Source organism: Poecilia mexicana, unplaced genomic scaffold (assembly GCF_051168715.1).
Source record: "Poecilia mexicana isolate PSO_F unplaced genomic scaffold, ASM5116871v1 scaffold_23, whole genome shotgun sequence".
Lineage (NCBI taxonomy): Eukaryota > Metazoa > Chordata > Actinopteri > Cyprinodontiformes > Poeciliidae > Poecilia > Poecilia mexicana.
In genome coordinates, this window is record NW_028263392.1 from 11,814,124 (window position 1) to 11,838,747 (window position 24,624).

Consider the following 24,624-nt stretch of genomic DNA (forward strand, 5'->3'; position numbering starts at 1 on the left):
TGGACATTAGCAATCCAAGAACAAGTACATCTAAGCAAAGTGGGCCATGTCACTGAGCATTAAAAACACTTAACAACCCGTACAACTCTAGGGGATTATGACCTCCTTTGTTTGGGTCATCTGATTGGCTAAGAAGGGCTTTAAGGTCATCCTGAGTGACAGGTTGGCACATGTTGAATGAAGCAGGCTCTGGTACAAATACAGGGGACTAAGACGAGCATCCCTGTCATTTCAGACCACGCTTGATCACTTACTGAGGAAGGACATTGCAAAGAAAACTTTAGAGAACTAAAGGTAAGATGAGCTTCTGAGAAGAAGAGAGATCAGTCATGCTTCCCTGTGATTATAGGTGGAGATGTTTATTAGAATGAAACTCACGATTCTGTGATAGAAACGATTTTGTATTCCATTTGTCGTTGATTGTTTTGTCTAGCAGTTCCCATTGATGCTCGGTGGAATGACATTTGCACGACACCTTGTGTACAAACTAAAGTCAAAAGCTTTGGTCTTTCTGACCACAGGCACAGCTCTGAAAAAGGGGTGATTCAGCTTTGTCTTTGAAGTGAGCTCATCCAGGGAAAAGTATGCCCTATGCAAAATGAGTTCCAGACAAACATGGAGCGCATCAAGAATTTAAACAAGCAACAGATGGTAGCTGAGACAAATCAAGCGAAAGTTTAAAGGGGAGGACTGACAGGAGCCGACGAGACCTCTGCTAGCCCTTGTTCATTCTTCTTGTGATTTTTGCTTGTAATGCTTCTTTATTAGCATGTTCACGGTGAGTCACTGAACTCTAATCCCTACAAATTGCATATTTCTTTTTTTGTATGTCTCAATACGTCAGCTAAAAAAGCTGTGTAGTGAGCTTTGTAGTAAGGTTTTTTTTCCAATTACAACTGAACAAGCAGCATCTTTCTACTGACTCGTCAAAAGCAATTAATGTTGACCCAGTCTTTTAACCTCTTCTTTTGAAGCCGATGCTGTATCTAAAGTCCTCTCGTCAGCAAAGTCCCTACAGAAGATTTGATTGCTCAACAGCAACTAAATTAATGAAATTTTGGTTTCCTATTTGACTTATGTGTTATATTTTCTCTTTCAAACATAGGTCAACATGGCTGGTCTCCAGAAGATTTTGGTTATTTTGTGCCTGGTAACACGAGCCATCAGCCAGGACATGCCTTACGAGGAACTCCTTGCCCAAATACAAGCCTGCCCCAGGGAGTGCAACTGCCCCCAAAACTTCCCTCGAGCCGTTTACTGTGACAACAAAGGGCTGAAGAGCATCCCCAAGATCCCCCCTTACACCTGGTATCTCTACCTGCAGAACAATCTGATTGAAACGATGCCGTTAGATGCGCTGCAGAATGCAACACAGCTGCGCTGGATAAACCTAAACCGCAACAAAATTACAAGTGACAAAGTAGGCGAAGGTGTCCTAGGTGGGATGAAACATCTGGCCCACTTGTACATGGATGACAACCTCCTGTCCACTGTTCCTTCACCACTGCCAGTCAGCCTGGAGCATCTACGCCTCTCTCGCAATCGCATCTCCAAGATTCCAGCCGGTGTGTTTGTTGGCCTGGACAAGCTAAACTTGCTGGACCTCCAGGGGAACAAGCTGATGGATGACGGCGTCACTGAAGTGAGCCTAAAGGGCCTCACCAGCCTGGTCCAGATCAATTTAGCCAAGAACCAGCTGAGTAGCATGCCCCTTGGACTGCCGCCTACCACCACCCAGCTTTTTCTCGACGGTAACAACATTGAAAAGATTCCTGCTGACTACTTCAAAAGTTTGCCCAAAATGGCATTTCTGAGGCTCAACCACAACAAGCTCGGCAGCACTGGGATTCCAAAAGACATTTTTAATATCTCCAGCATGCTGGACCTGCAGTTGTCTCACAATCAGCTGACCGAGGTTCCAGTCATTCCCTCAGGCCTTGAACACCTCTACCTTGACCACAACAAGATTGCAAGTAAGTGTTAGATGAAGAAAATAAAAGGTGTTTTGGGAATCTTGATTTGTAGTACGTGAATCTAAATGTCTTGTTGCACTTCCACTTACTCTTTTCCAGATGTGAATGGCTCTAGCGTGTGTCCCGTTTCTGTTGATTCTCTGGACGACTCGACGAACGACGGCGTGCCAAGACTTCGCTACCTCCGACTGGATGGCAATGAGATCAGTCCACCGATTCCCAGGGATGTCGTCTTGTGCTTTCGCCTCCTGAGGTCTATTGTTATCTAAACAGAAAACCAATAATGTGTTGTAAGCTAAATGACTTTCTGCACAATTATTGAAATGAAGTGGATGTTGTTCCAGTCAATGAAACTTGAAAAGTCATCCACTGACATTAAGCTTTCCATTGTTTCATCTTGGAAAGTCTTTCAAGTAATAAAAAGAAATAAAATCTGGAAAAAAGCACACTGATCAATAGATGTTTTTGATATAATATTTGCTGACCATTAGCTGTGCCTTATGTCAGTGAAGATACCAGTCAGTAGACCCCTGAACTTGTGTGTAAATAAATACAGAATGGGATATGGTGAGATTTGGGACTGAATTTCAAAAAGTTGCAATATCCATATTCTCAGTTTTTTGTTTTGTTTTTTTTACACTTTATATTTGTAGATTTGGTGTTTTTATTTGGTTTTTAAAAGACGATCTGTCAAGTGTGCAGAAATATATATACTGTTGGTAATTTATTTTTATTTAATATTGGCTAAGAATTTGAATCCTGTGAATGCTCATGGCCAACATTACTTCTTGTTTTGTACACAAAAATGTGAATATTTGCCAACTTATTTTTAACATTCTGGTCATTTTTTCTGAATACATTGTGCAAGGGTTTTCATCTTAAATTATCTTCAATAAAACTTAGAATGAACATGTGATCATGCAATTGTGTTTTTTGTTATTTTTTTGTTTTCGCAACACTTACATGAAGATTAAATATCTACCAAATTTTGTGTACCTGTTAGCGTACCTTTATATACTTATATCTGTTATTGTTCTGTCCAATTGTCTGTCAGTTTCACCAGTTCTACAAAAAAACATTGCATAATTTTGTCTGCAAAGTCCACACACAATACTGAAATCGATTTTGAGCAATAGCATTAGCATGCTAGTGTTAGCATAACACTTGAAACACTGACAGCAGCAGGGAAGTTCATTAAAGGCTGTCACTGGTTGTGTCACAGAACCATGGGTGCTTTAGGTGAAGTAAATATATATAAATGTAGAAGGAACACCAGATAAATTCAATACTAGTTTTCAAGAGTTTACTACACAATACAGCCACACTAGCTGGCTAGCTAGTCAGGCTATGTAATCTGCCTGTGGTCAGCAGCTTAACACAGATACAGCTAGAGTTTTTCTAGCCAGAAATGTTACTAAACAGAATGTTTTACTGTGGCAACAAAAGAAAAGTTGTTTTACACACCATAATATTCTAGTTCTGCCGCTGCTTGAACCTCAAATTGTGCAATAACTGTTTACAGTGGAAAACTTCAAAAACACTTAGCTGGTCCTTTTCCCAAAAAAATCTCAAGAGATTTCGCCAGGATTAGGCATCATAAGCCATTTGAGTCAGGCTAGCAGTATACTTTTACTGCTGGGCAACTGAAATTAAACAGAGCCATAATGAACAGTTTAACAAACGAGATCAACTTGGAGCATTTCATGTGTCACACAAGTTACTCTGTCATGCAATCTATCCATCGCCCTCTCAAGAGATGGTACTTTGAAGATTTCATTTGATCCTCTTCCTCATTTAGAAACTTAAAATGGAAAAGAAAAGCTTCTGGATAGAAATCTTAGCTCATATAGCAGGTGCAGACAGATTTCCAGCTTTCCCACTCCGCCCTTTGTCTCTCACTCATCAGAAGGTTTAGAGTTACTGTGGGATGAGTGGAAGAGGCAGCATGTTGAGACAAAACTCTGGGGAAATATACGTGTGTGTGTTCTCTTTACACGTTAAAAAAGGACTAAAAAAAGATCATGAAAACCTACTTCACTTACATCAATGTGAGTAAAGCAAACCAATCTTGTAATCTTTGAAAACTATCGAAAATTTTAATTATTCTACTTCTCCCCTGAATTATTATTTAATAGAAGGAGGGCATATTTCTCCTCCCCCCCTTCCCCCCACAACTGGAGGAAATTGGAGTATTACTTTGTGGAATGAGGATTGAAACAAGAGAGGGCCAAATTTTGGAGCCTTCAGGACATTTCGTATCAAAAAACACCAGATATGGTACAAGGTGTCAGTCTTTTGCCCAACTATATCTGTTGTTCAATTCTCTTATTGGGACAGGATTGGTTTTTCGGTGCATACTGTTACATGTCATGGCGCCTGTCTCCATCAGTCAGTGATCCAGAGGCAATAGATCCTGGGAAATCTCCAGTCCATCACGATGGAACACACCATTGAGTATTATGTGGACAAAAACAATTGCTTCCACTGAATCACTACATAGTGATCAGTCCTGGCTTTGGGCTGTGCATGGTTTCTCACCGGGTTCTCTTGTGTCTGTTTCAGTGCAGTGTTGTCGCCGCAAGGCACCAAGCAGCCAATCAGAAATGGATTTTGGTGCAACTACAGAAAGAAGAATGAAATGAAAAATGTATTATATTTCCAAATATGAACTTAAAGAAATGTTGTGCAGCAGCAGATTATTAACAGTGACCTAAACATAAGCAACATAGTACAACAAAAAGATCATAGAACAATTACTATGTTGAAAGAGTTAAATTAGTGGTTTATTGTAACTGAATTAAAGAGTCAGGCTCAAGGTCGGCTGAAGTGAACAGGCGGACAAAGTGTCTGATAACCGTTTGTGATTGCTGCTGCGCCTTCTTGCTGGAAAAGGAAAATAAAAAGAATTTATCTTGGGTTTCCGTTGATCTGAGCAAGCGACGACGCAAAGAGAAATCTGCCTCACCTATAAAGGAGGGAGGGCAGAGAGCGTCCTCTGAGCTGGGACTTCCTCTCAGCACCATGCTAACATAGCTCCTCACAGAGGTCCCATTGTGCAGAAGGGCCTCATGGATCCCTCGCACATGAAAGCAACACATGCCAGAGTTTCACCTCAGGAAAAGAAGGACAAATATTTCAGTTTGATTCGACAAAAAAAAAAAAAAAAAAAATAGAAGGTACGCTTGTAAGGGATAAGCCACCACTTCCTGGTTGCTCTCCATTTCCCTTTGTGTCTGAAGTGTGTGTGTCCCGTTTGAGGCGATTGTGCAAGCGGGTGTACGGCACGAGGGGGGTGAGGCCGGGGGGGCTGCACTCAGAGTGACCAAAAGCAATTGCTCCTGTCCAATCAGTCTCAGTGCCTACCTTCACACATAAGCGGCAGGGCACTCGGGTCCACACAGACCTACACATACACACACACACACTTACACTTAGACACTTGTCACATCTGCAGCCATCTTTTCCCCCTCACCCCACCATCACCTACACTCCCCTCTTCTTCAAGGCTACCTGTGTGACCTCTCACCATTGGCCAAGTCTCGGAGCCCTCAGCATCTCCATCACGGCTGAAGGGACCATTTGGGAAAGCAGGAGACAGAGGTAAGCATTCTTACTGCTGTGTTCATGCTGGTAGCGGGGATTAGGCAGGCTGAGGTGCATGGTTAACCCTTTTAAAAACAGTGGTAGTCAGGTTTTAAACAGGTGCCGCAACACCAACCGGCTTGGGTTAGATGCCTCGCGTTCACGTCTTTTTATCTTACTGGTAATTTCATTCACTTACGCGAAACGTCAAGAATGGGTTGTAGGGGGAATGGGGCTCATAATTTCAGAAATTGCACGCTCAAACTTGAAGCTGCTAAATTGCAGTTCTTCTATGCACAAGTCCTCCCAGGCACAGGTGGTTCTGCAGCAAAGATCTTTGGAATGTTGTTGCAAATTATTTGCACGAATGATTTTTCGGGCTTTTAACAAAAAAAAAAAACCTTTACACTCACAAAACCATGATGTTAGTGTGAGTGTGGCCGTTTATGCTCTCCATCAGAGGGAATATCACTGGGTCTGCTTGAGGCTTCTGAGGGAGAAAAGGTAGAATCGCTGGATATCAGGCATGCCCAACGTGTGGCCAAACATAACAAGGAGGCAGTCTAGAGGAAAGACACAAACACAGCTTCCACACACTGTACGCTGTGATGGCCTGTATAAAAGCCAAGCTCTGTGTTGTCTTTAGAAAAGTCCTTCTTTCAGTCTAGCTGTGCTGGATTTCTCCTGATCGGTCCATTTCTGTAGCAATGCCAACCAGTCGACTCCCTTCAGCAAAGTGCATCAAGTTCATGGTGAAGTCAGAGAAGGGACCGATATTATAATCCGTGTTTTATTGTGGTGATGTGCAAAAAATAAACTGGATAAGCATTTCATGATTGTTTTTGTGTGCCCTCGTTCCAAAATAGCTGCAGTTTATTGGTTTTCTGCCACTGAAAGATAGATGTGTGAGGGTTGCATCTTTCCAACTGCATGCATGAATAAGTGTGTGTGCATCTGCGTGTGTGTGTGTGCGTGCGTGCGTGCGTGCGTGCGTGCGTGCGTGCGTGCGTGTGTGTGTGTGTGTGCCTAAGCCCCGTCTCTGCTGAATGGAGCTTTTCCTCATGAGCTGCAGCAGGTTGCTGCCATCCTGTCCACAAACCTCGGTGGAATTTGGAGTTTGAGTGCTGAGACTAGCAGGCCTCCATAAAGGCTCTCTGTGAAGGCCGAGGGGTCGGGTTAGCGCAGAAACCTCTCTCACCTCTCCTTTTTTCTCACTTACTCGCCCGGACTCAACTTTTTTTTTTTTAACTGCACTTTCTCCATCTAACCCTGAGGGCCAACATCTTGTCTGTGTTTCCCTCTCCATGGCGCTCCTCTTTTCTTCTTCTCCCTCTCCTTGCTCACCGTTTCTCTGCCCTGGCCTGGAGGACTCCCTCTCTCAGCTCCCACAGTGCCATCACTGGGTCTTGAGTGCCGACACATTGAAATGTTTTCAGTCTTTTAATCCTAAATCCCAGGTCTGTAAGGAGTTAACCTTATTAGGCAGTAATTAACATATGCTAATCTTATTAGTGCTTTCCGCTTTGGAGTAATTCATGAACTTAACGGCTCCAGAGGAAATAACAGGATCATGAGCAGTTGCTCTCTAGGTCAGGACATGCAAAGGGGACAGCCGTGTTGAAAATGATTCATGTTTATTTTAAAAATGTCTCTGTTGAGATTTTTGTAGCTGCAGGTAAAATATTTTTGTCTGATTGGGAAAAATTCTTAAAAACTTTATGGGTAAAATCCCAGACATTTCAAAGCTGTGTGCTTATTTTATTACAACTAAATTTCCCCTCTGTGGGACAACAAAGGCCATTTATATTCAACTGCAGAAAGGCTTACATAATTTAGGACAGTCCAAACATTTTTTGGTGCCAGTGTTATGAAAGCCATTTTCCAGGTTGCCTGTGTTTTCACCATTGTTTATGCAGAGTGGAAATATGTTTTCTTGATAATTTATTCACATAACTGAACAGAATCTGTTTGCTATTCCTTCAGCAAATTTGGAATAAACACTTTACAGAGCCTTCCAAAGACCTTACCACAAACTCCAGTGTTTTTATTAGGAATTTATGCAAGACCAGTCACAAAGTGTGGCATGCATTGGGATTCAACCCACTTTCCTCTGATAAACAAACTTCTTTTTTTTTTTTTTAGAAATCCCGCATATCGTAATATAAAGCCATCCAAGTAGACAGACAGGTCAGACAACAAGCATATCAATCAGAGGAGCAGTTTAAAGACTCGGAAATTCTGGAGAATATGAAGAGATGCTTGGGAGACTGAAATAAGTGTTGCGCTTTGTAAATCTGAAATTTTGTCATTCATTTTCGTATCTACCAGTCATGCATTAAATACAGCAACCATTAGGAAGAAAGTCTGTTGGCACGATGAAGTAAAACCGAAAACTTTTGACCTTTTGTGTGAAAATGTCACACTGTGACGCATGGTAGTGGCGGTGTCAGGCTTTGGGGTGTTTTTCTTCAAGAAGTGGAGAATAAATAGGACTCTGTGAAAGGTAACGGTACGAGGGAAGCCTTTAAATGAGTCCAAATGTCCACATGGAGCTACGGAGAAGGCAAAGACAAGCAGCATCGGGCTGAACACAAATGTCTGCCCAACTTTACAGGTTCTTATTTGTATGAATTTTAAAGAAACATTTGAATCACTTCCTTCTACTTCACAATAATGCAGTACTTTGGTTGGGTAAAAGTTGTAGTTATTAGACATTTGTTGTTAAAGTACAAAAGTGCCAAAGACATAATGCTGGAAGTGTAAAATTCAACATTTACCTTGATGAGAAATGAACACACTGATTGTTTCGAACCACACTAAAGCAATGCTGGGATAAATATTTACCGTGTCTGAGTCCAACCAGAAAATGGTGCAAAACAATTACAATAACTTAATCTGTCGCATATTAAATCATCTCCTCTGATCACAAACGGATCATTATGTGTGCCATCAAACAAACAATTCCTCACATTTCTGTTGCCATGGTTTCAGCTGTGGTCAAGTAATTACCATTTAGTAAAACATGAAACCATCAGGTACCAGAAAATAGTGGATATAGATTGCTTTTTTTTTTATTTTATTTTTTTTTATGAAATAGATTATGAATGTCTTAGTTGACGATGATATAAATGTGTTTTGGTTTAGGAGAAAGAACCCGACAAGTCAAACAGTGACTTTCACTCTGTCTCCCATAAAAAGGAGAGGTGAACTGAGGCGTAAGAGCTCCTCGATGAAATTATGAAACTGGTTTAACCAGAAATAGAACGCCTTGCCCTTTGGTCCCGTATCTGTCTGCGCCTCCATAATAAGATCAGTGACCTTAGTGGTCAGGGAACGAGGTCAAAACCTCAGTCTTTGTCACTGTAACAGGCTTTCAATTCCAGTTGTATTCACTTTATATTCTCGTAAAAAATTTACGCCACAAAAATACTCGCGTGCAACATAAAAACTGTACTTGTTAAGCAACCAATAAAGTGAAGAAACCTCTGTTTAATTCTGCTACTCTGTTGTTGTACAGGTGGACCATGAGGATCTTTTTGTGGCTCGTGTTCGGACTCTTCGTCCTCAAAGCGGTGGCGGCCAGCCCCAGATTTTCCCGGCAGGTGGACTTTGACTCGTACGACTATGATGAAAGAGAAAACAATGTTGAAGATAACTATGAGTATGGGGAGGTAAGAGGTTCTAGCTGTGCACAAGCTTTCACAATCTGCACAAACGCCTTAGCTTTTATTTAACGTTTGAAAATTAAAGTATTTTATTCCTTCACCATCAGTTTACATTTGATGAATCAGTGCATGAGATGCTGCCATTTTTGGACATCTCATTTGTTACAACAAAGGTTGTAACAAAACCAACAAACGATGGTTAATTTTTCAATTAAAGCGGCGTTTTTGTTGAACGTGTGGTTGTGGGCTGAGGTCATGGGGTTCTTTGAGCAGACTGGAATGCTGCAGATGGCAACTGGAGTGATTTGGAGCATTGACAGATTTATTTCTGTACAATTGAGCCAAACATTCCTCAGTTTATACTTTGGCCAGCCACCGTTAGAGGGTCAATGCCCCAGAATCCTGCATGCACCTGGAGCCGTTTCAGCTGGAAAATAAATGAGTTGGCCCCGATAAGAGCCTCATTCTTCTTTGCCCCTAGACTTGAGTTTTTGTTGAAGGCTGGGATTTTAGTTACTCTTGCAAATAAGCACACTTCTATTTTAAAATAAATGTAAAGTAGAAAGGTACAGCTAAGACAAAAAAAAGCATCCCTTGCACCCAATGGTTATAATATAAACTTACTTAAATTGCTTATAAAATACCAAATCAGCTAATCACAATGCATTTAGGCATCTAGACATGGGGACTAGCTGGAGTTCAAAATGAGCATTGGAATCGGAAAGAGTGGATATAAGTGACTTTGAAGGTTGTTGTTGCCAGACAGGTTCAGAAAATACAGATTTTTTTAGAAAAACCATTGTGTTTGCCAAGAATGTCCCAAAAAAAGAGAGAGAAAGCATCCAGTGAGTAGCCATTCAATGGAAATGACTTATCAGAATGGTAAATCTAATTATTGAATACTATATAAATACCACAAACTAACTCTAACTATCCTGTTATGATCATAGTTCATCCGTTTTCTAACAGAAAAGTGCACCAAATGGCAAAGCTCAATTAATCCCAAACAACTTTCTTCTCAGTGAGTTCATTATTCCACAATGGAATACAAAGGTGCTGGATTACATTTCAATACGATAGGTCACCTTTGGGAAGTAGTGAAACATCATGGATGTTCACCTGGCAAATGTCAGTATGGAATAAAACCTGAGGAATCATTCAAACAACTTGTCCTGAAGGCAAAAGGGAGTCCGATTTGGCACTAGCGCCCGACAAAAGTAGCCAGAGAGTGAATACTCTCTTCAAAAGGCTTTAACAGAGCCATTATAAAAAAAATACAAGGAGTGGTCAGAAAATAACAATCAGTTAAAATAAACCAATCTCAAAGCAGTTAAAGTTGTGCTGCAGTACACTAGCTTTTTCACAAAATGGAAAAGTAAAAAAAAAAGCTATTTTAAGCTGTGACTTTTCTAATGTTGCCACGGCAACATGTTAGTATGTTGACTTTAAAAAATACAACATGCTATACTGCTGCTTTTGTAGATTCACTGTTAAATTGCTATAGGCCTATTGTTACCACAAGAACGGGTTGCAGTTGAGATGTGCTAATGACAAGAGCAAATTAAAAATGGCTCCCAGCAGCTTAAGCTAAGTCATGTTTAAGTTGATTCTGATGTGGCAATGCTGCGTTTAACCAGCATCACCGACCAAGGAAACTGGCCAGGCTTCCTCAATAAAACAAACCCTCTACATAAACTTTTCACGTGGCTCGCCATCGAACAACCAGCTTAAACATAATCTAAACCAATTTTAGTTGTTTTGTAAGGCACGTTTACTGTGACTTTATGCCTTTTCAAGCCAAAACCACTCTATTTCTCCCCAAACAATGACTAAGAAATGTAACCGCAGCCATTTTAAGGCTTTAATCAGCATGACTGAGTGGTGTAGTGTGAAATTGCACGGCTGAATTACTTCACAATTACCGAGTGTTGGGAAAACTGCTGTTTTGCTTGGAAATCATTTGATAACAATTAGCAAAACAGAATAATACAGCGTGTTGCTTCAGGCTCTGTGGGGTTTATTGTAATTTTACTTCTCCTGGCTTCAAACACAAAGGCTACATTAATTTCTATGCTTTCCACGTAGCATAAACTCAAAGGTTTGACACGTAATTGTAGTGCGGGGAAATCACCAAGGATCTCGTTTAGCTTTCTTGATAACGCAGAGAAATGTGAAGGGCAGACTTTCAGAGGGTTGAAGAACAAATGTCTTTCATATACAAACATAGAACCTCAGGGGAGAAATGAGGCGGTGATGAGCTCCATCCCTGGAATGCTGAGTCTTTGCTTTTCATGGCCAACTCTACTTTGGCATTAACCTTCCTTCCCTCTGGGTTTTGTCTCTTTCAGTTGACTATAAGCCTCATCTACATTGTTATCCAAGCAAATCATCCTCAGTCTGCTGCATACGAATGCTTTAATCACCATCTTTGGACTCATTCATGCATTTTGTTTGCCAATGTTCTTCACTCTCAGAGATGAAGCAGGAAGCAATTTCAGATTTCTATATTTTTGCACTGTAGCAACATTTCTCTAACATGGGTGCATTCAGTCCTGATCTAAAACACTCAAGGACTTTCCATGTGCATCTGTTTGGAAAGTTGAGTAACAATTTACTCTAAGTTCTGTTTCCCCCTGAGAATGTTGAAAATATTGATCAAGTTTTTTGTGTAATATGTCTAAGATCAATATTCAGATGTTAATATGATCACAAAACGGATGGCCATATTGTCAAATGATTTGATTTGAAGAACAGACGGGCTTGATCTAGGAATAGCTGCATTAACTTGTGGACAAACTTGAAAGAGTACAATGGCATTTCAAAACAAATATATAAATTTTTGCTTCCTGAGAGAAGACTTGGCTGAATAAATTCAATAAAAGGAACATAATTACCCCACAAATTAGGGACGTGTATCTAACAACTTTAAAAATCCTACGTTCATAACCTAAGATTTATGTTTATGGAGTTTATGGAGTGGGAAGAAGCTGAAGTACCTGGAGTTTGCATGTTCACAGGAAAAGACCCAAAACCAGGGTTCAAACCCAGGACATTTTTAAAACTCCGTTAGTCTGTTTAACTCATACAAAAAACTTAAAATCAAAAATTTTTTAAATATTATCCATTCCAGAAAACAAATGACAAAATAACCCTTCTTTGGCTACAGGATTTTTAATAATCCCGTAATGTGAGAATGTTTGCTAGCTAGCCAAGGTTAGCCAAAGGGGAAGGTGAGCACGATCCGTCTAACAAAGTCAAAACATATCAAGGTATTCAGAAACTGCAAAATGCAGGTAAGGCTTTAAAACTGCAAACATTCGGCGTCATACTGTTTTGTGCAGTACAAAGTTTCGGAAGGACCATTGCTCTTTTGTTGTTTGAAACATACAGTAAAAAAAGATGACGCTCCATCCCCACCTGGTGCTGGATATTGCTAGTTAGCTCGGGCTAACTAGCATACTTAATGATTTCGGTACTTAAAAAGTAAATGATGCACACTTTTAAGCTGCGCCAAACTGTTTCATCCTGACAAGGAGTTTCTCTTTACTACACGTTTTCAAATGATAATCCTTAAATATAGAAAGTTCCATTAAACGTTTTCAAGAGAGAGAGAATGCCCTCCAAACATGGATTTTTAATTATTTTTCTTTGTTTTTAACATTGTGTCCGGTGTGAATGATGATGCATGGCAGTAAGAGTGAGGTTCTTGTTGGTCACCTTCAGTCTCATATCAGTTCAAGCAGAAACGATTGACAGAAGCTCTGCAGTCTTCTGGTTCCTGCTTCCACATTCTGAACATCTTAATGCAAGGTTTTATTTTATTTTCCCATGCTGCTTTCAGAGCTCTTCTTTTATTTATCTGTTTATTTTTTGGTCGCTAGCCTTTAACCTCTTCTTTTCCCATAGGTGTATGTATGTTTGCTTTGGAGAAAGGGGAAATGAAGGGGAGCGCTGCAGTGAACCAACGCTGTACATGACTTTTCAAAGACTTACCTTGTTGTATGCCAAACTGTGTGTAAGCTAACTTTAGAACATGACATTCAGAGCTGAATATCTCTATTCTAGTATTTCTCCTGCTTGCTTTCTTGGTACTACATGTTCTACTAAGCATCTATTCCCTGGACTCGTTTCCAATGACAAATCTTGGCTCGTTGATATCTGATGACATTCGGGTTGGCTCACTTGCACAGATTCAGATTCAGATCTTTGCAGCTACCATGTGTGTCTTGGTTCCACAAGGACCATTACGGATTTTAGTGGGTTGGGTCATCTGGAGCGTCAGGTACTACCTGTGTGTGGGATTTCATTACCCTCATTTGGAAAAAAGATAGAACTGCAGGTTCCATCAAACAGTAGGACACCAAAGGGCAACTGCAAAGAAGAAAAAACTGCAGCTACGACACCACAGAGCTTTTAAGTCTCAAAAGCTGCAATTTATAAAGTTTTGCATGGTTTCCTGTTTGTTTCCCAACATTAAACCTAATGCTGGTTGGCTTTGTAAACATGAGTGCAGAGAATTTTACTTATGATGGGATTTGCAATGTTAAGAATAGAGGAGAGATTTCGGTTATTATCTTTAAATGTTTACTTTTTTGTCTCAAGAAATATAAATTTAATGGCTACTCACTTGCTGTTGGTTTGCATGAAGCTCTAACATTTAAAATTGGGATATTTAACCAGTTGTGTAGTAAACAGTAAGGTATGTTTGTTTGTTTTTTGCATTTTGCACAATAATTTGTATTGATAGAGAACATCTTTGTACACTTATAGAATCAGAATATATAAATTTCCAAGTGAAAGTATTAATTACTAACAGTGGAGGTATATTTTTTACTTTAGATGTAAATGCATCTGATCTGAGGCCATTTTTTGACAGTTTGCTTCCATCTAGTGGTGAAAGATAAGACGTTCATCTTGGATTCCTGACCTTTGTGCAGGTGATAAAAGTTCTGTAATATGGTTGTTAAAATTCCTAAAGTTTTGAGTAGCCTGCATTGAGTTTATTTTGTGCCCAGTTTTGTTAGATTAGATTTTTAATGTGCAATCTGGTCAGGCTTCTATGATAAATTCTATTAAGTATTCAGTTCAAATTACACCACAATTTCACCTAAAATTAGATGTAGCTGATGGAACGTCACCCAGAAAACTACCATGAATTAAGGAAACGGTACGTGCTTTGGTTTTTAAGTGATTGAAAAAGCAGGATTTCACATGCAATTCACAATCTGGGGCAGTCAGGGGAAGAAAATCACTTTAAAGTTCCCAAATTTCTTTAAAAAAACTAAACGAAATGGGGATGGCAAGAAAACAGAACCCGTCCATCAAGATACTATATATACTCTGAGGGAGTAAACAACGTGAAACAGGACAGGTGTGATGATTAACAAATGAGGAGCAGGTGTGAAGAATATACAAAAAGCAGCAGGAAGCACCTTAAAGGGGAACAAACACCAACAGGTTTGAAGATCAAAAAGGAACCTAATAAAGTTTATGTAAATTCACGACTTAAAATTATTCAATAATAACTGAATGGCAACAATGGTAATAGGAGTTTGTCCTGTTCAGTATAATAGTTTACCACCACCAGCGTGTGACTGGCACTCAAACATGAGTAACGATTTTCCCCACAATGAGTACACTCTTTCTCAAAAATATGTTTGGGCTCTCAGAATGTATTCTTCTTGCAAATATTGTCTGTTCCCTGTTAGAAGACGGTTTTAAAATGACATTTTATGAGAGAACCAAAAATAATCCATGAGAACCAACCAGAATTTGTTGGTAAAAGAAGTTGAGTGCTAGGAATACGACTGAAACGGGACGCTTTATGTCTTGACTCACTGCTAGCGTTTTTCTTTCAGCCAGAGAATGAGAAACCGGATCGATCGGATTATAACTATCCTGAACCAGAAGTAGTAGCAGAAGAAAAGGAGGAGGAAGAGGAAGAAGAATCGCCTCTAAAACCCCAAGCTGTCCCTCAGGGTTCTGGTGGATCTGGTGTCCTCATGGGTCCAGACACAGAGAAAGGTCTGAAGAAGCACATACATTTAGATCTTAACTATATTACCACTAAACGTAGGGGTGCACGCAATTTAATAGAGGGCTCTAGAATTTCCCTTTCTTATTGTGTTATTGGAATAACTGGGTATTCCATTCATCCTTCATCTCAACCCACCCCGGCAGTCCTGTTTCCCATTTGCATGTTACCCATTTAACTGGCAGTCAGTGGTTAAATGTGTTGTGTTGACTGTGTCTGTTTCTCATGTTTTTAACCCAATCATCATTGTTCTCCAAATCTGATCAATGATCTGTTTCAGTCCTGTCTGTCTGTTTATCAGTACCTCGTTTTGTCTCTAACAAGAGGTGGAGCTGCGTCAGGCAACGGTCGATACTCTTCATGTTTCCGGGGATTTTGGAGGCTCTGTGGGGTCTGGAGAAACCTCAGCAGCTTCCGGGGCCTCTGGGTCTGCCGTCTCAGGAGACATACTGGCCTCCAGTGCCTCCGGGGATCTTTCTGGGGACATTATTCTGATATCTGGGGATCCAGAAGAATTCTTTAACGCCAGTGGAGTGGTCAGTGGATCTGGGGAGGTCTTGACAGATGGGGTTCCAGAAGAGTTCGTTATACCCAGTGGATCTGGGGAGTCCTTGATATCTGGGGACGTCTCAGGATCTGGAGCAGCCATCGGGTCTGCTTTTTCTGGAGCCTCGGGAGACTCTCTTCCTGAAGTTGTCACTGAACTCCCCTCTGAAACCGGAGTATCTGGGGACCAGTCTGGCTCTGGGTTCTCTGGAGATCTTTTGAGTTCTGGGGCCTCTGGAACCTCTGGGGACTCTGAGGACTCTATTGTGTCAGGATATTCAGGGATAACTTTGATATCTGGAGGTTAGTACCTTGACTGAGCGTGTGATTCGTGCTAATTAACTATTGTTCCATTTAACTGCTCTCCTCAATAATGTAGTTAAATGTTGACCTTAATTATTTGTGCAGCACATTATGATTGTATTCAACTTTTTCCACCACAATCATGAGTTTCTAACATCTTGTTTCATTCTAAATGCGAGTGTGATTGATTGTCCCTCTTAACCTCTAACTCCTAACACCAACCCTCGGCTCTAACAAGAGGAGGAGTTTCTCCCTTCTGCGGATAAAATCCCCGAGGAGGTACTGAGTGCTACTGGGATGCCCTCGGGAGACATTGGTGGCTCTGTAGACCCAGAGGTCTCTGGAACCTCTGGACTTCCTAGTGTCTCTGGCTCAGGAGACGTTGTGATCCTTGTGACAATTCGACCAGGTCAGTATCTAAGATTGAAGACAAAGGAAAATGGAAGATTGGATCTTAGACACCCTCCTAACTTGTTTTATGTGGTTTTTGTCTCAAGTATTTTCTCTAACCTTGTTGGCAATCACATTTCATGTCATTAACCGAAAAAAAAATGATGTTCATGTAATCCTAATCCAGAAAAATGCATAAACACTTGTTTAACACTGCTAAACTGCTTCGCCGCTTCCTGTCCCGTGTCCACCTCAATCTAACCTCTGTTTTTAACACCTAATCTTGTCTCTAACAAGAGGAGGAGCCTTTTCCAACCACAACTAAATCCCCTGAGGAGGGGAAAACAACAAGTGTAGAAGAAGGGCCCTCTGGCTTCCCATTGCCAGAGGAGCCAGATGAGCCCGAAGTTATTGATGAAGGTTAGTACTATTCAGAGCAAAATCCTGACTGGGAGTTTTAACAGATCAAAGTCATAACAGGCAGTTGAACCAATGAAGCATAAAGGAAAAAGTGAAAAACATCAAATATATTGTGACTGGAGATGTTCAACACATAAAGTATGGTTTTACTGTAGTATTTGTAAATGCTTACGTCTGTGTAAATGTTGGGCTACGGGTCATTTCAGGTTAAGAGGTGAGGGTTTATACCATTCTGAACAGCCTCAATCCTGCACGGGGGCTTTTGGGATACATTAAGAAATATCTTCAGCCCTGTATGATTTATATTTGAATTCTGTTTCTATTCCTCCATGCCTTTTCCCTCTCGATGTTTTCCAGGATTGCCCGTTTGCTTGCTGTGCACATGCCTCGGCGGTTCGGTCTACTGTGACGACTTGAAGCTCAACAGGGTTCCACCTCTGCCCAAAGACACTACTCACTTCTACGCCCGCTACAACAGAATCACGAAGATCAGCAAGTCCGACTTCGCCAACATGAGTATGTGTCCCGTGTGAATGAAAATGTTTGGGTATTAGAGCAGGTATGTCCAGAAGCGAAGCTAACCTTTTTCACTGTTTACAACTCCAGAGTAGGTGTGAGCGGTCGGTGAGCACACAGCACGAGTATCTGAGGATGGTGTTTTATTGCCTTCCAGACAAGCTGAAGAAGATCGACCTGACTGCTAATAAAATAACCTCTATTGAGGACAGGACGTTTATGGGCCTGCCTGAGCTGGAGGAGGTGATAATCAGAGAAAATCACATCTCACAGCTGCCAGCCCTTCCCGAGACCATGACTCTGATTGATGCCAGCCACAACAACATTGGCTCAAAGGGGATTCATAAAGAGGCGTTTAAAGTACGTACACCTTCTTCAGTAGATTTCTTCCAATGAGTATGGTTGCAGAGCTGACAGAAAATTTGAGGCAAACTCGCCCATTTTGCATTGCATGATCTCATTTTAAGCCAGACTCCCAATACTGACTCTAAACAAACGGGGAATCCGTCATCGAAAGGTTTTAAAAGTGAACAGAATTACTTTGCGACAGAAGCAGATCATACAAGTTAATGGCAACCACTTTGTCCAAGAAAAGACAGAGCTAGTTGTATTTTATATAGGGAAGAAGAACAAAGCATATGCAAAAGCAATAGCAGCAACAATTTTGTAAATGACTCGGTCTAGAACAGGGGTGGAAAAGTAAAGTCCTCAACAGCTACTAGCCTGTACATTTTAGATACATCCCTTCTCCATCAAAGCTGAATCAAACAAATGGCTTGACTACCTCTGATCTTTCTGTCAGAAAGAAACACAAAAAAAGGGTTAATTATTTCCATTGGTAAAAACACACAGCGAAATGTAAAAAGAGAACCATGAATACTTTCTCTGAAAGACAAACGAAGAGGACACAAAGTTCAATGGCAGCAATAGTTCCGCCCTGAAATGAGATAAATGCAGAATCAATGATGAGCATTATATATTATTCTATAAATAACATACGGATAGTTACAATGGAAAATAAAAATGTTTTGTTGTGCAAATGAAATGTTAAAACAAGTAATATCTTTGCTCTTCTCTGGATTACAGGACATGACTAGCCTGCTGTACCTTTACCTCACCGATAACGAAGTCGATTATATTCCAGTGCCTCTACCAGACAGCCTACGCTCTCTACACTTACAGGTACACCAAATCTGGCTTCATATCTTGTTGCTGACTGCTCACTAATGGAGGGGTGTATATTTTTCAGTGCACGGTGTTGCATTCTTTGAATTAAACGTCTTTCCAAACAGAACAACCATCATTAAATCGCACAGCTCTCTCCTTGTTCATTGCCAGACTTCAGAACTAAATCAACCAGAATTTTCAAGAGACTAAATGACTGAAAAACCTTTTTTTTGCCTGTTCTGCTGCAGCGCAACAACATTCAGATGATGCACGAGGACACGTTCTGCAACCTGAACGACTTCAACTACATCCGAAACGCGTTGGAGGACATCCGTCTGGACGGAAACCCCATCAACCTCAGCAAGACCCCGCAGGCTTACATCTGCCTGCCCCGTATACCCATCGGGAATCTCATCTAACTTAGACTCCTGCAAACTCCTTTGTACATACTGACATGCAGAGTTAAGCTATATTCATTGTTCAAACTACCAGTCATTTCCGAAGGTGTGTTTCCTACATGCTGCTGACAGATGGAGCCAATCTGTAAAACTGCGTGCAATCTGCGCGGAAATGTTCGGCATCGCCCAACGAGCAAGTACGACTGATATTCCAACAATCAAGCACATATACACTACCTTCTTCCTGTTCCTCAGTATTTTTCATGCCAACACAATATAAATTGTATAAAGTTTTACTCAAATACACATGCACAAGCACACAAACTTTTTATTTTGTCAATACTTAAGTACAAATCTGTATTGTTCAAAGAGCCTCACCGGATGTTTATTTTTCTGTTCAGTGTCTCTTCCCAAAGCCAACCAGTAATGTGTTGTTTAAAGGTTCACTTTGTAAAAAATAAATAAATATTAATTTTAAGATTAATGACTAACACTTCTTTGGCAATGTATGCAAGCAAAGACTTTAATGAAGGTGGAGCTGGATGAGAATTGATGCAACGTAATAAACCAAACGCATTTAAACACAACTTCTGGTTGTAAAGTTTGTACTGTAATATAAAATAAATATATTTAGATTTTGTTTCTTTACACAAACTGACATAATTTTTTATATTTGATTGAAAAGGTCCTGTTTCAACTGTGCACAATAGTTTAAATCAAGAACTCTAATGTCTAGAGTCGATTAATTAAAGACTATTGTTAGGTTATGGAGGTGGTGGTGGGTGGGTTTGTTTTGTTTTGTTTTTGTTTCTTTTGGTTGTGGACCGGGTTTAGAATACTGCCATTGTGTGCCCTGTATGGAATAACCACAAGAGAATAAAGTCGTTTCAAAGACTTCTCCAATCTAGAGGTGGCTCAATGTTTTTGTTTTTTTTTGTTTTTTATTGAAAACTTAAAAAAGATTGTTGGTAGATTTTAACTTCTGTGACAACATAAAATAGAAAAGAAACATATAACCATAAATATGTCTGCATTCGTTGCAAAACATCCACATTTGGAACAATATGCTGGATCGCAAACATCCACTTGAGGAATCGAATACAATCGTGCTGCGCAATTTTATTCACCTGCCTTGAATTTTACTCTAAAAACCAAATTCAACATGTTTCACTGGGGTTTTATGTGACAAACCAACATAAAGTACTGAATCTATACATGGTAAATGATACATTGTTTTTTAAAATGTTTTACTAATAAAAATCTGAAAAAACTCTCGACTGGGAGACAGACGACACTTCACAACTATCCACTATTTTGTGTTGGTCTGTTACATAAAGTTACCATAGAAATGCTATGAAGATTTTAGTTTTAAATTGACAAAATGAAAAATAATGCAGGGCTGCACAGTGGTATCACTGTTGCCTTGCAGCAAGAAGGTCCTGGGTTCGATTCCCGGCCCAGTTTGCATGTTTTCCCTGTGCATGTGTGGGTTCTCTCTGGGTACTCCGGCTTCCTCCCACAGTCTAAAAACATGGTCTCTCTAAATCCTCCCAAGGTAGGTGTAGGTGTGTGTATGGTTGTGTGTCCCGTCTGTCTATGTGTTGCCCTGCGACTGACTGGTGACCTGTCCAGGGTGACCCCGCCTCTCACCCGAAACGTTCACTGGCGATAGGCACCAGCAACCCTTCTGACCCCAGTAGGGACAAGGGTGTACAAAAAATGGATGGAAAAATAATTCAACAGGTATAAACACATCTGCAAGGCACTGTAATTTCTCCTCCAAAGGTTAAGGTAGTGCAAACAGTCATTGTATTGATTTTATTTTATATTTTTAAATGTTCTCTGCCAATTTTTCCAACAAAGACAGAACTCGCTCCCTTTTATCCACTGCATCAGAGTTCATCACCTTGCTGCCATCTTCTGTGACCTCCTCCGTTCTTTCTTTTTGCACCATAAGTCTCAGCCACTTTGCTTTTTCCTTTTCCAGAGTCAGCCTCTCGCTGCGCAGAGCGTCTCTGTCCTTCTCCAGCATCAGCTTCTCCCTCTCCATCACGGCCCGCTCCCTCTCCATCACCGCTCTCTCTCTTTCCATCACGGCCCTTTCCCTCTCCGTCGCCGCCCTCTCCCTGTCCAGCAGCGCCCGCTCTCGGTCCAGAGCCGCAACGTCCTGATACGGTTTCTCTCTTTGCATAAGCAGCTGTTCACTCTTTCTCTCTTGGGGCTCGCAGTTCGTGCTGATGTCCACGTCTTGAATGGAACCGTTTACCTCCTCACTTTCTGCAAACTCTGTTGCAGCAGTCTCAACCTCATCTCCATACACCTGAACGTCAATCTCTGCAATAGCCGCTGCCTCATCTACAGCAGAAGACACCCCCGTGTTGGAAACCTTTCTCCTTTTGCGTGTGGGTGCTATTAAAAAATCGCTAACGTTGCTGTTATTAGGAAGGGCCTTGAGGATGGGGGCTGAGCTCTGCAGTCGACCCTCCATGGCATCATCCATCAGGGAGAAGAAAGGCCATGACTGAGGCACCACTTTGACTCCTGGTGGGGGATTCTTCAACTCCTGAGGAGGAGCGGAAGCAACAAATGGTAAAAAGAGTAAAATGGTCAAACTTTTAACTCAACTAAAGCAACCAAATCTGTACCTTGTATCTCTTCTTCAGGTTTTCAAATTTTTTAGAGGCTTGACGATGGGTCATCCTGTGATGCAAGCCCATATGTTTCAGGATGGCCCTGAAAATGATATTATTTCACTGGATTACCAACAGGATAGTTGGTTTAATAAGTGTACAAAAAAAGAAGCAGCTGAAAAGTTAGTTGATCAAGTTTAATTCACTTTCAATTGTAGTTTCATCTAAAATATTCTAAAATACCTTTGTTGAAAGTAAATTTTATGCATTGATTGTAGAACTGGGTGTTATGGATGATTTTGAAACGTTGCTTTTGGTAAAACTGCGTGGCATACATACCTCCATGCCCACTTGGAACTATTTCTCAATCCAGAGAAGAGGTAACTGTTTGAGGCCCGCAACTTCACAAAGTTTTCAATTTCTTTGTTGCTCACTGAAAAAATAAAAAAACAGGATAACAAGGGTTAGACACTGACAGGGTTCCTACACGTTTTTCAGTGCAAAACGAAGAGTCAAAATGCAAGAATTAAAGTTCAATTTGAATTTAAGATGGGTGGATGAATGGATAAATATATGGAAAAACGTGGGTGGGTGGATACAACTTTTAATCTGTGTAAGAAAGCATGGCAAGAGAAATGCTTATATAAAATCCATTTTGTCTTCATCAATCAAATTCCAGAGTTTTCTCTACGTAGGAAACTTGTACTGATGACTATTGACACGAATCTTCGCCTTAATATTTACAATTTACTATCTAAAGTTAGCATAAATTCTTTTAATATTACTTTTGTTCATAAAGACTTTGCTCATTAGCATATCGCTAAACACCAGACTAAAATGTTTGAAATACGTTGCAGTCGCTTTAATAAATACTCAAGCCTGATGTTAATACTTCACTATGTAGTTGCCTTGCTAGGTTGCTCCTAAGCTAACTCTGCCCAGTATAGTTAGCTTCGTTAAACCGTCGTCACTTACTTTTATAAGTGAACTCCGTCGGGATAATCCCATCACACATGGTGTTGGTGTAGGCGTGATCTGGCTGTGCAGTCATGTCCATTCTGCTTCCTGTAAACATTTACCAACAAAGCGTCCTTCGTAGTGGTTAACAGTGTTCCTACTTCTGAAGGTCCCTACTTTCTTCTTCGTGAGTTTAAAAAGCCAGCAGAACCATCTCTCTGTCGCCATCTACCGTCGAGGTTGTTACACAGGTGACAAAAAGCATTATTTCATGTAATGCCATTTTAGGTGTCAAAAAGATACCTAATATAGTAGCAAACATTGGCAAAATAAATTTGACATGGAACTCAAACATGTTAAATAACATAATTAGTCAATAATGCATTTTTATACCATATTTAACTCAATTCAGTGCTTTTAAATAGCAGCAACTCACAGCAACAGCACTTTGTTAACAAGCTGTTCTATCTGCTGAGCATCCCGTGTAATTTGCAGGTCAAATGAATATTCAGTAAAGAGTATATTGTCAATGGAGTAACATTTCATTGTTCTAATGAGATGATCATTACACACACACAATGATAAGTAATTGTTTCAAAGGCTGTACGTAGTGAGCAAATCCAATTTTAAAATGCCTGAAATGTGTTATTTGGCAACGAAGTTATTTATTGATACTCATTTTTATTTTATCTTAAAAATCCCAGAATTAATATTTTGAACTGTACCCTAACTGTCTTATTACCACATTCACAAATTAAATCAGATGTTATGATTAGTTACTTGAGGCTACACTACTTTTTAGTCTAACTATCTACTTCTGCTTGAGTAAAAAACATACTGCAGCTATTCTTACTTGAGTACAACTATGTACTACACTGATCGTTACTCACATACCAATGTGCAGTACACATTAACACAAAATTTGACAGGTGCAAAAGTATGGGCACCTCAACAGAAAAGTTACATTAATATTTAGTAGATCCTCCTTTTGCAAAAATAACAGCCTCGAGTCGCTTCCTATAGCTTTTAATGAGTTCCTGGATCCTGGATTAAGGTATTTTTGACCATTCCTCTTTACAAAACAATTCCAGTTCAGTTAAGTTTGATGGTTGCCGAGCATGAACAGCCCGCTTCAAATCATCCCACAGATGTTCAATGATATTCAGGTCTGGGGACTGGGATGGCCATTCCAGAACATTGTTCTGGAATGGAATGAATGTTCTGGAATGAATGTTCTGGAACATTGTAATTGTTCCTCTGCATGAATGCCTGAGTAGATTTGGAGCGGTGTTTTGGATCATTGTCTTGCTGAAATATCCATCCCCAGCGCAACTTCAACTTTGTCACTGATTCTTGAACATTATTCTCAAGAATCTGTTGAGTTTAACAAGATTCCCAGTGCCGGCACTGGCCACACAGCCCCAAAGCATGATGGAGCCTCCACCAAATTTTACAGTGGGTATCAAGTGTTTTTCTTGGAATGCTGTGTTTTTTTTTCCGCCATGCATAATACCTTTTTTTATGACCAAACAACTCAATCTTTGTTTCATCGGTCCACAGGACCCTATTCCAAAATGAAGCTGGCTTGTCCAAATGTGCTTTTGCATACCTCAAGCGGCTCCGTTTGTGGCGTGCTTGCAGAAACGGCTTCTTTCGTATCACTCTCCCATACAGCTGCTCCTTGTGCAAAGTGCTGAATTGTTGAACGATGCACATCATCTGCAGCAAGGTGATGCTGCAGGTCTTTGGAGGTGGTCTGTGGGTTGTCCTTTGACTGTTCTCACCATTCTTCTTCTCTGCCTCTCTGATATTTTTCTTGGCCTGCCACTTCTGGGCTTAACAAGAACTGTCCCAGTGGTCTTCCATTTCCTTACTATGTTCCTCACAGTGGAAACTGACAGCTGAAATCTCTGAGACAACTTTTTGTATCCTTCCCCTAAACAACTATGTTGAACAGTCTTCATTTTCAGATAATTTGAGAGCTGTTTCGAGGTGCCCATGTTGCCACTCTGCAGAGGAGATTCAAATGGGAGAACAACTTGC

At 40.5% G+C, this 24,624-nt stretch overlaps 3 protein-coding genes across 3 annotated transcripts; 2 read left to right on the forward strand and 1 right to left on the reverse strand.

Annotated features, from left to right (window-relative positions):
- Positions 1 to 208: 208 nt before the first annotated feature.
- Positions 209 to 2,889, forward strand: kera (keratocan). Its single transcript, XM_014989448.2, has 3 exons — positions 209 to 294; positions 1,106 to 1,973; positions 2,073 to 2,889. The coding sequence occupies exons 2-3, from the start codon at positions 1,112 to 1,114 to the stop codon at positions 2,240 to 2,242; spliced, it is 1,032 nt and encodes a 343-aa protein (XP_014844934.2). The 5' UTR covers positions 209 to 294; positions 1,106 to 1,111; the 3' UTR covers positions 2,243 to 2,889.
- Positions 2,890 to 4,561: 1,672 nt separating this feature from the next.
- On the forward strand, positions 4,562 to 19,897 carry epyc (epiphycan). Its single transcript, XM_014989446.2, has 10 exons — positions 4,562 to 5,573; positions 9,073 to 9,226; positions 15,079 to 15,244; positions 15,579 to 16,103; positions 16,342 to 16,512; positions 16,791 to 16,913; positions 17,271 to 17,429; positions 17,587 to 17,789; positions 18,516 to 18,611; positions 18,845 to 19,897. The coding sequence occupies exons 2-10, from the start codon at positions 9,080 to 9,082 to the stop codon at positions 19,013 to 19,015; spliced, it is 1,761 nt and encodes a 586-aa protein (XP_014844932.2). The 5' UTR covers positions 4,562 to 5,573; positions 9,073 to 9,079; the 3' UTR covers positions 19,016 to 19,897.
- Positions 19,898 to 20,797: 900 nt separating this feature from the next.
- LOC106919219 (uncharacterized) lies at positions 20,798 to 22,768 on the reverse strand. Its single transcript, XM_014989444.2, has 4 exons — positions 22,600 to 22,768; positions 21,964 to 22,057; positions 21,640 to 21,727; positions 20,798 to 21,557 (listed from the first exon to the last, which is right to left on the reverse strand). Exons 1-4 carry the CDS (start codon positions 22,697 to 22,699, stop codon positions 20,826 to 20,828), a joined length of 1,014 nt encoding a protein of 337 aa, XP_014844930.2. The 5' UTR covers positions 22,700 to 22,768; the 3' UTR covers positions 20,798 to 20,825.
- Between the last annotated feature and the right edge of the window lie 1,856 nt (positions 22,769 to 24,624).